This window comes from Alligator mississippiensis, chromosome 3, assembly GCF_030867095.1.
Source record: "Alligator mississippiensis isolate rAllMis1 chromosome 3, rAllMis1, whole genome shotgun sequence".
Classification (NCBI taxonomy): Eukaryota; Metazoa; Chordata; order Crocodylia; family Alligatoridae; genus Alligator; species Alligator mississippiensis.
The window spans coordinates 86,236,835-86,250,460 of NC_081826.1; the positions used below are offsets into that span (position 1 = coordinate 86,236,835).

General features: G+C 40.3%; 1 protein-coding gene across 1 annotated transcript in view; it reads right to left on the reverse strand.

Moving 5' to 3' along the window:
• IMPACT (impact RWD domain protein) overlaps positions 1–13,626 on the reverse strand; it is a 42,266-nt gene that overhangs the window by 3,549 nt on the left and 25,091 nt on the right. The window contains exons 8-10 of the mRNA XM_006264483.4: positions 9,555–9,628; positions 7,723–7,813; positions 4,155–4,289 (exon numbers count right to left, since the gene is read on the reverse strand). Of these exons, the coding sequence (XP_006264545.1) occupies positions 4,155–4,289; positions 7,723–7,813; positions 9,555–9,628 (300 nt within the window). The remainder of the gene's footprint in view (positions 1–4,154; positions 4,290–7,722; positions 7,814–9,554; positions 9,629–13,626) is intronic.

Below are 13,626 nucleotides of genomic sequence, written 5' to 3' on the forward strand. Positions count from 1 at the left end.
AGCTCTGGCTTCCAGCAGGCCTCTTAGCACATATAAAGTTTGCAAGGGGCCATATCTCATACGCTCAGCCACAGATTTATATTTCATTGGAGATACTGATGAGTAGTTTGCAGTGGCCCATCCCAGTTTAACATTAGTCATTAAAAAGATGCCACCTCCTCCATCAATTACTGTATTTTCTAAAAACCAAAATAAGATTTCCCTCCCCCCCTCCCCCCCCTGGTCCATTTAGCATGGGGGAAAATGCCCCTTCTCTTGAATTTGAGTACAGGGCAGAGGTGGGAGGGGAAGGCAGCTGCTGCAGCTCTGACTTCAACTCCAAACCTGACTCATAGATAGCCAGAGCCACAGCAGCCATCTTCTCCCAGCTCTGCCTGCCCCTGACCCCTCTGCCCTGCCCCCTGCATCATCTGCCCCTGCAGCCTCTGCGCCCTTCCCCCACTTACTGTCAGGCATGGCTCCAGCTCCATTCATTCCCAGGGCATGGAGCACATGGAAAACCCTGCCCAGCCAATCACCACCAGCACAGCTCCAGCACCAGAACACAGCTGTATGGCTGGGCAGGGGCCGCACTCCCATGTCCTCTGTGCCCTGGGAAGGAATGGAGCTGTGTCTGTCAGTAAGAGAGGGGAGAAGTGGGCAGAGGCTCCACAAAGCAGGGAAACAAAAGCTGTGGGAGGGTGGGGGACAAAGACCACAGGAGACAGGAGCCAGGGCAGAGGCTGCAGGGGCAGGCACAAGGTAGACAGGCAGCAGGGAGTCCAGTTACCACAGGTGCTGGGTGCAGCCTGCATGCGGAAGAAGAAGAGTTGGGAGGTGGGTTAGGTCAGAGGGCAAGGAGACCACCTGGTCAGCCACCAGACCCTCCCAGCTGCCTGCCCCCTGCCACTGCTTTTTCATGGTAGCAGCTGCGGCAGATACATTTAAGATGACCCTCCTATAATAAAATTCTATACCTGAAAAATTATAACATTTTCATAAATTTTACCTTAAAGTCAGGTAAATACAGTATTCATATGTATGCTTCTTATGGCTCTCTATTCAAATCAACATAGTGTTCAGGTGCCAGCCACAATGCAGGGCCATCCATTTTTAGGTATGCAATAAATACTAAATACATTGACATATGGTACAATAACCTGTTGTCTTCTTACTGTCATGAAATTCTGATGTTTTATGAATGATTTACAAATATCTGACTTCTGACTGGAAACAAGCTTGAAAAATCAGAAAGATCAACTCTTGGACCACACTGAAACGTATGGTTGCATTCTTACTACAATTAAGAAAGTTAGCAAAAAGGGAAAACTTTTCCAAGAGTCAGAGAGAATTATAAAATAGCCTATTAATAGTTTTAGTGCTTATTTGAAAAACAAGAACCCTCCCCTCAAACAAAAGAGGAAGCTAATCAACTGACAAGAAAAAGAAAGTGAATAGGTACAAAATGCTGTCAAATGCACAAAGTAAACAAATGAAGAAAAGGGGGATTCATCCTTTTCCAATCTTAGATATTTTTGCATTAAAATCAAAAATATTTTCAGACAGAAGTGTATTTTTGAAGTATTTCTTCACATAATTAGCTTTACATTTCTCTAACTTTTTACAAATGATAATTGTGTGCAAAGGACAGTAAAATTAGCATGAATGGTGAAGTGTTGCAGGTCTGAAACCTGAAGTCTGCATATATGTGAGTTACCTGGAGCAAAACAGAAGAGAATATAATCCTAAAAATCATAGAAAAATATGGCTGAAGGAATCTCCAAAGGCCATCTAGTACTATCCCTACTTGAAGCAGGCCCATCAGCATCCAAATCATCCCAAATATTTGTCTAATCGACATTTTAAAACTTCTAGTGACAGAGATGCCACAACCTCTCTAGATAATCTATACTGACGAGTAACTTCTAATAAAAATGTTTTACAAATATCTAGTCATCCTTGATACAGCATAGCATGAGCAAATATTACTGTTTACACAGTGCATTAAGTAAGCAAGTATTATTATCCTTGCATTGTAAGAAAGTATTATTATTTTTTCTACATACCTCTAGGTAGCAGGGGCTCCGAACGCTGCGGAGCTAGGGCAGATGCAGTGTCCCACAGGAGCACAGGGTGCTTGGCAGCAGACCCAGAAGTGGACCAGAAGCACTTCCAGTCCACTTCCTGATCCACCAGGGAGCGTGCAAGGGGGGCCCCTGCACCCCGCCCCAGCTTGGCAACTGGTGCCTCCTGGGTCTGGGGTGGCACCCAGGGTCCTCCTGTGACCAACTCCCAAGCCGGGGGGGGGGCAGTGCACTCCCCGGCAGACCCAGAGGTGAACCAGAAATACTTCCGGTCCATTTCCGGGTTTGCTGCCAACCATGCTGGAGAGCCCCCGCCTCTCCCACCCCCCCGTGCTCCCGTGGGATGCTCCATGCACCCCAGCACTGCAGCGATCACAGCTACGCCTGCTACCTCAAGGTATGTAGAAAATAACTTTTAAGGCTGTGTCTGCGTCCAAATCGCTGAATCAGCACCAAATCTTCAGATTCGGATTCACTGAATCAAATCAGGGCCAGTGGTCCAAATCAACAGATTGAATCACTGTCCCTGATTCAGGCCATATCCAAATCCAAATAAAACAGGGCCCATTTTGCGCAGCCCTAGCAAGCAGTTCCTGAAACTCACTGGAAAGGGAATATAGTTCTGCACTAGACTTGTAGACAACACTGTCAAGTGACTTGGTACTAATTTGTAGAAGTATTGATGTCTATATTATACAATCCCTTAAAATTATAGCAAAATTTTGAAAATTTCATAAACTGTTTAAGTGATTTAGGGGGATTTTAAATCCCCATGAAAAAATCAATTTAAGATTTATACCCTTAAGCCAGTTGGATCCCATTTAAAAACTTATCTTAAGAGTGTAAGGTTATTGGTATTAACTCTTCTAGTCTATTTGAACAAGGAAAATGTTTGGTGTTATTATTTATATATTGTAATGTCTTCCTGTAGCTAAAATAATAAACTATAGTCCACAGTAATTCTGAGAGCTACTTGCTGTTTAACAAATCACATAAACATTTGAATTGCACAAGCAGCACAAAATACATTCTATCATTTCTGAAAAACATCAAATTGAAAAATACCTTAGATACAAGCTTATTAAAACAAGTAAGATGTTGAAACAATTGCTGCTATCAGACCAAACTCCAATCTCTTTGAAGTTAATGTCAACATTTCTGTTGACTTAAATGTAATAAGAACACTTGCCTAGTCCTTACTAGCAGTGAATATAAGAAAGAGACTTTTTCCCTCATTTAATCTACATGCCACTTGATGGTGCATCTCATAACACTATCCATCACAAATCGGGTTATCAAGGAATGGACTGTAATGTGAGGATGGCAAAACTACACATTTTGCAGATAAGTAATTCAAGTATTAGTGTTTATTTAAATTTTACAGTTAATATTGTTTACTTCAAATTATTATTATTGCTGTGGTCAAAAGTGATCTTTACAAATCCAAGAGAAAATACCAAAAAAGTTAGAAACCAGTGGAAACCCACAGAATGATAATACAGAAATTTCTAAAGAAACCTTTATTGCCATTCCACTATTTTTAGCAACCATGCCTCAGGATAACCATAAGACAGATCATCATGGGACTTCTTTTGTGATACCCTTTACTGAATCGACTGTGCAGCTGGGAGAGGTACTTGTCAAGCTTTCAGATACAAAGCATAATTTTTGAGGTCTCAGGACCCAGCTTCTCCCAACTAAAATAAAAGATATCACAAAAAAACCCTTTCCCAAAATATTTTTTCTGGACCATCACAGCTACAACAACCCTCCAATCCTACTGTAGCATGAAGGATATTGAAAATATACAATATGACCTTAAGAATGGTGCTTTGGATCCCAAAGTTTGTCAAATATCTGCCCCAACTGTAGTTGGTTCAATAAAGAGTAACATTTAAAAAACAAAACAAAAAAACCACCACACACATACCTTTGCATACATTTCCTCAATATAACAGCCACAACAACACTCCAACCCCAGGAAATATCCTCAAGTAATGTATATTTTCATAGCTCCAGGGATTGCAACTACATATGACAATTTACACATATCGAAAAACCAACACCATTGGTCTACCAGTCACAACTTACAGCTGAATTTGTATAGTTGTATTCCACTAGTATATTTCTGGCACAACTGTTGATGTGTTTAAAACGATCTGGTCCTAACAGGATTCCTCCATACCACCGGGATACCACAACCAAAACATTACGGACATGCAAAATCTGTATAAAATAAAAGTTTATGTATCAACAGTAAAATAGTATATTGTACATTGAAGGATTTCTTTCCCCAAAGGAACTCAGATATTTAAAGGGATTTTTATCAAGTCACATTTATTATTTTTAAATACACGTTCTTTGTATCGCAGTCTGAATCCCCATTATTTCTCCACAATCTCTTTTTATTACTTTCAAATGCTGACAGGTACAAATGAATGTATTCTCAGAAAAAAAAACTAACTCCACTAGTTTGTATTACCAGTTTGTACATATTTTACACATTTCCATTTGCTTGTATACAACTTCATTTATTCCTCAGTTAGACATGCTTAAGGATAAATATCAGGAACATGGCAAAGGAAAGGTTTCAAGTATATACTTGATTTAAATAACTCCTGGAAATGTTAAATCGCTTCTACAAGAATTGATTAATTTTCAATTTGGGTTCAATAGGTGGTGCTGCACTTGGAACAGCTCATTGGGCCCAATTAGCTCATTGGGATTCTTTTTAATTCTTTATAAACACAATTTTTTTGCAGGAGGCTAATTTTCACTATGGTTAACTCTTATGCAAATTTACTTGTACAAGACAATCATGTTTGCTATTTCCAGCTACAATTTCCTAAAATGTTTAGATTTTGAAATAAAAATACACTTAAAAACCAGGAGTAAACATACATAAGAAGTCTGGGTGAAATACAAAATACTCTTTCCTAAGAAAGTCATGTGCCTAACTTCCATCGAATGTTGATAAGATTTGGTGCCTAACTCCCTTAGGTCCCTTTGAAAATCTTTCCCTGAACTTCTTTGAAGATTCAAAGCACAAACCATAAGTAATGATTAATATATTGGACTCAATTATTTTCTGACGTATTCATGAACTTCAATGGAGTAACAGTACTGTAACTTTAGGCATAAAATTTGAAGCTGTATAACAAATGGACCCATAAGTAAGCCAGTATAATTACATGTTCAGTGGCTCAAGCACCCTTAGCCCAGATAAGCATGTACAACCTGAAAACTTGTCCTCGTTTATGTAACTGTAAAAACATATCAGATTGAATACTTAAATATTCCAATATAGGAAAAGTTAAGGAAATTATCTTTAAAAGATTGTTTTGGGCTGTTTATGCAAAATTCACATTCACAGCAAATTGTCATAGCAAGCAGATACCAAGATAACTTTTGAATTCTCAGTTTTAACTTTAACCGAAAAGGGCTATCTTGATTGAAATGTTTTTAGCTTATCTTACACAAGATAAGAATGCCATTTCAAAAAAGGCTACATGGATCTTCCGTGATTAAAAAATATGCCCATTTTTTGTTGCGTAGCTTTTACGATGCAATGTCTAGTTGGCACTTTACTGCAAACTGTCTTTATTCAAAAGGATGTGGAAAGGAAGAACTAGAGCATATTTAACCTCATACAGTTAATCCTCTTTTCCATGGACAGCTATTTGTCAAGTAATACTTCTCCCTCAGTTCCTTCAACGGCAGAGGCTAATTTAATCTACTTTGTAATGTTGGGTGGAGTATCCTTAGGCCAGAGATAAGAAAATCAGAGAATTAAGAGAGAATTTATGGTTTAAATTCTTGACACATCGTTTAAAAAAAAAACCAGATATTGGACATGTTGAAAATGATATACTAACTTATAAATGCCATAAAATCTCAAATAAAAGCAATAACTATAGCAACAGAAGAAGTGGTTTAACTCGCATAATATTTCAGTGAGTATCATCAATCATAAGTGTTTTTAAGAAGGAAATCAAGAGAACTCAGTTACCAGCTAACTTTGACTGTTTACTACTCCTATATTACCTTACCTTTGGGAACTGTGCTTTTATGATCTATACAGAATTATTCTTTCAAAACACACTCTCCAGTAACTAGGATTAAACATTACTGTCCATATGGGTGATAGGCACTGAATCTTGAGAAATCACACTTAATGTCACTTGATCGTGTGATATTTGTGGAATGTTGAAAGCCCTGGTGCACTTTTAAGAGCTACTAAATTCACACTGTTTACAGACAAAGAATGTGCACACGTTCAAAACAACTCTCGGAGTAAGCAAGCTATCACTAACTACAACGTCTACAAAAACTAATTTTTCATGACTATACTTTAATTACACAAACACTGATATCCAGTGTACTTTCTTGTATATTTTGCATAAAATAGATTGGCCATGAGCTAACAAGGAAGGTTTCAAAAACTTCCAAATTAAAAAATGGCAAACATTAAAACAAGTACTGGAATGTCACTTAACTGCTGATCAACAAAATAAGCATTTTATGAAATAATCCTGTGTAAGCGAGGGAATTACTAGGGATTATACGTAAATGGTAGAACTGATGAACTAGAAGTGAACATTTCAAGAAAATTGTAAGTATTCTGTGTGGCTGTGTGTTAAAGGGGCAAATGGGTGTAAATGTTGCTTAAGCCTGTAATATACCATCATTACTGGTTTTCATTTTAAAATGCTGAAATAATACACGGAAAAAAATTAACAGTTCCTATTGTGAGGGAACTTCTAAAATTAATTTATGTGAACATGAGGCTAAGAATCCAGGGTGGAGCCCCATCTCCTTTATTTAAAAGTGCTACTCACATGCTTTAGATACAAGCCCGTATTTTATCAAGAAAATAATAATGAGAAATTAAGTCAACTGACTTCTCCTGTAAATAAGGATGCCCTCTAGTGCCCAACATCTTTCCTATATACTTGCTTTGCCTTTCACCTTGATTCTTTTGTGCTACAAAAGGTATAGGGAGTCAGTTTAATAGGGAGTCAGTTCAATTCTTCTCTTAAAATGGACAGGCTGTCAAAACTGTATATGAAATACAACCTACTTTATCTGTGGCACTACACAAGTAAAGTCTATATCCCCAAGAGCTGAAAGGCCAAGTTTGACAAGCTATACTTTCTTCTGTTTCACTTCTTTGAAAAGCCAAGTAATATACAGAATACCCTCATACGATAGGCTATGTACACAGTAAGAATTAAGACCAGCATAGGACTTAAAGCAGCAAGATTTTGTTAAACTTTTCTGATTTTAAAGAGAAATGTAAAACTATCTAGGGCATTTTTACACATGCAGTGGGATGCGGCACCAGGCATTTTAATTAGCAAGCCTCACTAATTAAAAGCACCTTCACATCACATGCATCAGCATCCCCATGCTGAAAAAATGGCAGTGGGACACTTTGAAATAAAGCTTATCGAATGTGTTTTATTTAAAGGTGCCCCACTGCCATTTTTCAGTGTGGTGACACTAATACATGACTCAGAAGGATGCCAGAGTGCAATTTTCATGTTCCAGAAGACTTGATTAATCAAGTTTGCTCTGATGCACTGGATTTCCAGTGTGTCAGAAAAGTCTCCTCACACACGTACAGGAGCCGATAAGACAAAGTTTGTTGCCTTTTAACCTGCATAAGATGGAGGAGGCGTCCGCCTGCAGCAGTCTCCCCGTCATCCTCACAATCCTGTAAGTATGTCTGCTTATCTTCACAGTATATTCTAAAAATAAACACCATTAGATGCAATACAAAATATTATTAAAGATTTCTAGGATACCTTAGAACAGTTTCATAAACACTGTATCAATGTTGCTTTTTCATAATAGATATATGCACGAAAACAGGATGAGCCTTGAGGCAAATAAATATATTTGTGGTTTACATCAAGGAACAAATGTCTGGTGGCTGTCTTTACAGGCTTTTACAAATGCATTGACTCCGTCACGTAAATTGGCAATTGACTATCATAAAGTAAAATCACCTAGTCTAGGCAGTCTCAGCTTAACTAGACCTGAAGAATTTTGGCAAGTAACTTCAAATGAAAATGTTTTACAAATATCAAGTCATCCTTAATACAGCATTGCATGAGCAAATATTACTGCTTACACAGTGCATTAAGTAATCAAGTATTATTGCTTGCACTGTAAGAAAGTATTATTATCCTATATTTCAAAGATACAGAACCAAAAAAATCCATAAAATTTAAGACTTACCCAGCATGAAAAGGGAGTCTATGGAAGAGGCAAGACTAGAAACCAGGTGACCAAATTTCAAATTAAATACTTTCACATCAAAACCACCTTAATCTCTTATGATCCTGTTATGATCCTGTTAGAAGTGATCCCCAAACTGATATCAGATATTACCCTTACCAGATGGGTTTTATGGATACCTTATCAGATATTACCTCCAAAATTACATCAGAGACAAAAAGAAGTTCTATATCAGGAAGAGATTCCAGGAAACTCTAGGACTTCTGGTAAAACAACCATTGATTTCAATGAAGTCGAGATTTTCATCACCAGTCTGAAATTACTCCTGAGATTTACCTCCAAACTCCCCATTCTACTTTCTGCCGGGACCAGCTTTGTACATGGACATTACAAGAACTATACACCCCAGAGCAGTTAATTTATATGAAAGCAGAATGGTTTCAATCCAGTTTCAAAAATAAAATCCTCCGCACAACTGGTGTCCGACTGCTTGCTTCCTAAATGATTTCATAACTTTGTAACATTGTAACTTTGTACTTAAGAAGTCATGTTAGCAAAATAGGGTTTTTATGTTGCTTTTAAGAAAATTTGGTGACACAAAGTGACAAGTGCCAGGTAGGCAGCAATAAGAAATGAAACTCTCTCATCACAGACAGATGCAGCAGAGATGAACATTTAAGTCCTAAATATTCTTAAACTACAGTATTCTCCATTTCCTACAGCCATACCGCTGCCACATGTGAGAGGACTTGTCAGTATCCACCCCTGGTGCTACAGATTACAGGCTTCTTTGCTAATTGAGCTCTGGGGGTTTGGATTCCCCGCCCCCCAACTTCCCCTCCCAATTTCACTAGGATCTAATAAACTCTGTACGAGCAGGGTTGTTTTTATCTCAATATTCCAAAGATGCATGAGTAGATATAGAAAAACTGATGATGTAGGGTGCTCTCAGAGCACATGCTGTTAAATCCAGATGCATTTTAAGAGTCATGAACCTATATTTAAAGTTTCTAGCTTTCCCTTTATTTTACATCTCTGATCTCATGATTTCTATATGTTCATACACCAATAATGAATATTAACACATTTCATGTACAGTTATGGCTGACTGAGAAATATGCCAAAAATTGATGTAATTGGCCAAGAGAATAATTTATTTGAGAGATCCCCTCTGAACAGTGTTTTACTTCTTCGACACCTCTCAAAAGCTTGCAAAAGTGCATTGAAAGTTCTTTAATCACAACTTACCGATAGGCATATATGTTGTGTGTAGCATTCTCTATTTTCTTATTCTCATACAATTTGTCCAGAACTGTTTTCACCTGAAAAAACAACAAATTTTCATCTTTTAAGAGGATATTTTGTTATGTAGGATTAGTTAACTAATATTAAATGAACCAATTATCAATCAGTAATTTTACTCTAATAAAAAATGTTTGGCTGGTCTTTCATACAAATTATACAAGTTACTTCTACCCACTTCTCTCTGTGGCTCTGATTCAGGAAAGTACTTTAGCAAATCTTTACCCATATAAATAGTCCCACTGCATTCAGCACTTTATTGAAACAATATGAAAAGCAAGGTTTTTTTTGGTGAAATCACAGAATTATACAGAAGCACAGATGGAAGGGACTTCCAGAGGTCATCTCGTCCAATCCCCTGCCTAAAGAAAGATCATCCCTATCCAAACCATCCCATACAAATGATAATCTCAACTCTATATAAGATTATTATCAAACCTGACACAACACAGACCTAACATGCCAGAGCTAAAGTATGGGAACCACGGCAGCCGATGTCCTGCTTCTATGAAATTCTGCCAATATATGCTCAAGCAATCACAGGCAGGTCACACCCCTCCGCTACAGAGGAAAGCAAACCACACCAGCCCACCCCAATATGATCATGGGATAACATTCATTCCTGACCCTAAACATGGCAATTGATTTAACCCTGAGTGGAGGGGTAAGATCCTCTAGCTAGGAACGTCTGGCTTTGGTCTCAGGTGGAACACTGACACCCAACCCTGACTGTAGCTGATACCCAATGCCTTTGAGGAAGCCTTAAAAACATCCTGACACGTAGTAGAAAGGGGGTGGGAGGAGGACAATCATCAAAGCCCAGAAGCTTGGGAAATACCCATAGCAGAACATACACCTAAATCACTCCAACCAGTAGCTGTCCAACCTCTTCTTGAACACCTCCAGCAATGGAGAGTCCAGAACTTCCCAAGGCAGTCTACTCTATTGCCTCAATATTCTAGCAGTGAAGAAGTTATTTCTGGATATCCAGTCAAAACTTACTTTCCTGCAACTTCAAGCCACTGGTCCACATCCTCCGATCTGCAGCAAGAGAAAAAAAGTCCTTTTTCTCTTCTTTATGGCAGTCCTTCAAGTATCTGAAGGCTGCTATCATGTCCCCTCTTAAGTGTCTTTTCCACAAGCTGAACATGCCTAGCTCCTTCAGCCTCTCCTTGACTTGCTTTCCAAACCCTTTATCCTCTTCACTGCACACCTCTGAACTGCTGGATCCTCTTCTACTGGGCCCAACAGTATAGTTGGGAAAAATGTTAAACAAGTTTTTGCACACAAAGTGCCCTTCCTCAAGTCTTGACTAATATCTCCCAATTGTACAGCTGGTCCAATAAAAAATACCACAAAACCCCCTTGCATTCTGCATGTTTCCTGGAGCATCACTGCCATGCAACCACTCCAACCCTATTACTGAGTCAAGGCATATGCAACTAAATTTAGAGCACCCATCATCTAGATCAGTGGTTCTCAACCTTTTTTGTACCAAGACCCATTTGTAAACATCAATGGCTAGTCCTGACCCAGCACACCCCTCTCTCCTGACCTGCTGCCCCCTTGCCCCAGCCCCACAGTGTGTGGGGTACGGTCACCAGGGAGGTGTGGAAGCAGCCCCTCACAGGCTGGAACGCTGTCAGCCTGCAAGTGAAAAGCCACCGTTTCCCAAATTTTTCTCCTTTAAAGGAGAATCCTTTTTAAAGTTTGTTCAGAGCCCTTTCATATATTCTTGTGACCCACTTTTGGGTCATGACCTATGGGTTGAGAAACACTGATCTAGATAGATCAGGGTGGTCAAATATATAGTCCACAGAGCCGTTCCAATTCTACTGGTGGGCCAGAGACTTTGGGGGCTTTGCTGCTGGTGGGCATGGCCAACTACAGAATTTGGGGCCCCACTGGACATGGCCATTGGAAGCAGATGGGCAAGCATGGGTTGTGCTGACAGAGCACAGCTCACCCTATGACCATTTCATAGAGTCACAGAAAAATTAGGGTTGGAAAGAACCTCAGGAGGTCATCTACTCCAACCCCCTGCTCCAAGCAAGACCATCCCAGCCAAGCCTTTGTCTACCTGGGTTTTAAAAACCTCCAAGGATGGAAAGTCCACAACCCCTCTGGCTAACCTGTTCCAGTGTTTTACTACCCTCTTAGTGAGAAACGTTTTCCTAATATCTAACCTAAATTTCTCTTGCTGCAACTTGAGACCATTGCTCCTTGTTCTGTCATCTGCCACCACTGAGAACAGTCTAGCTCCATCCTCTTTGGAACCACCCTTCAGGTAGCTGAAGGCTGCTATTAAATCCCTCCTCAATCTTCTTTTCTCCAGATGAAATAACCCCAGTTTCCTCAGCCTCTCCTCAGAAGTCACATGCCCCAGCTCCCTAACCATTTTCACTGCGCTCTGATGGACTCTCTCCAATTTGTCCACATCCATACTGTATTGGAGGGGCCCAAAACTGGACAAAGGACTCCAGATGTGGCCTCACCAGTGCCAAATACAAGGGAATAATCACTTCCCTCGATCTGCTGGCAACACTCCTAGTAATGCAGCCCAGTATGCCATTAGCCTTCTTCACAACAAGGACACACTGTTGATTCATTCAGCTTACTGTCCCCCAGGTCGTTTTCTGCAGAGCTGCTGCTTAGTACAGGCTGGGAACCAACTGGCTGAGTCATGGCATTGTTCTGTCCTATGTGCAGGACTTTGTCCTTGTTCTTATTGAACCTCATGAGATTTCTTTTGGTCCAATACTTCAATTTGTCAAGGTCTCTCTGAATCCTAGCCCTACCCTCCAGCATATGTACTACTCCCCGCAACTTGGTGTCATATCTTCCAGGTCACTGATCAAAATATTGAACAAAAACAGCTCCGGGACCAACCCCTGGGGCACTAGACATTGAGCCATTGACTACTACCCCATGAGTCAGAAAACTGGCTGGATCATCAATCTGCTTTACAGTCTATTCATCCAATCTGTACTTCTTTAGTTTCCCTGAGAGAATGTTGTAGGAAACTGTATCAAAAGCCTGGCTGAATTCAAGGTATATCACATCCACTAGTCTCACCATATCCACAGAGCCAGTCAGCTCATCATAGAAGGCAATCAGGCTGGTCAGGTATGACCTGCTTTTGGTGAATCCACACTGACTGTTCCTAATCACCTTCTTCTCCTCCAAGGGCTTAGAAATGGATTCCTTGAGGACCTGCTCCATAATTTTTCCAGGAACTGAGGTGAGCTGATCAGTCTGTAGTTCCCCGGATCCTCCTTCTTCCCTTTTTGAAAGAGAGGGCACTATATTTACCTTATTCCAATCATCTGGGACCTCTCCTGATAGTCACAACCCAAGGGTGTGATTTTTGTTTGTGTGTGCTTCAGCACAGCTGAATTATTTCCCGCCACTCGTAGCTTTCTTTGCAGGGTGCATTTCTTCGTTGCAACAGAGAAATGCACGTTGCAAGGAGTTCCCGCCATTTGTATTCAGATTCGTGCCCCACTATTGGTCAGTTCTAAATTATTCCTACGTGGCGGCTAGCGATTGGCTTGCTAGCCGTATAAGAGGCTTGAGTGGTTTCCGCCCAAGTTGGAGGACTCCACAACTATCAGGAGGAAGAGAACTTCACATCTTGTGAAGATCTCTAAGTGCTGCGGAGCCTATCGGACCCAGCGTGTATCTCAAGAAGGCTATAGGGGTCTGATCAGCCTCTCACCTCTCCCCGTCGCCGCCTGATCCCTCGACGTACCCTTCCCTGCGCGCAAAGTTCCACGGAGCCTAGCAAACTTCATGTGAGTGAATCCAGAGCTCTACCTGGGGTTCGAGTCCTGCAGTTTTTTTTCTTCCCGTCGCCAAAACCCCATTGCGACGTACTCCTGAGGTTTTAGTTCATCTCCCGTCACCGAAACCCCATTGCGACGTACCCTTACGTTCTGCAGGTTCGAGTTTTTTGTTTTGTTTTGTAACCGCAACTCAAGCAAGTTTTCCTGCCTGCACCGCAACCATCTTCGGTGTA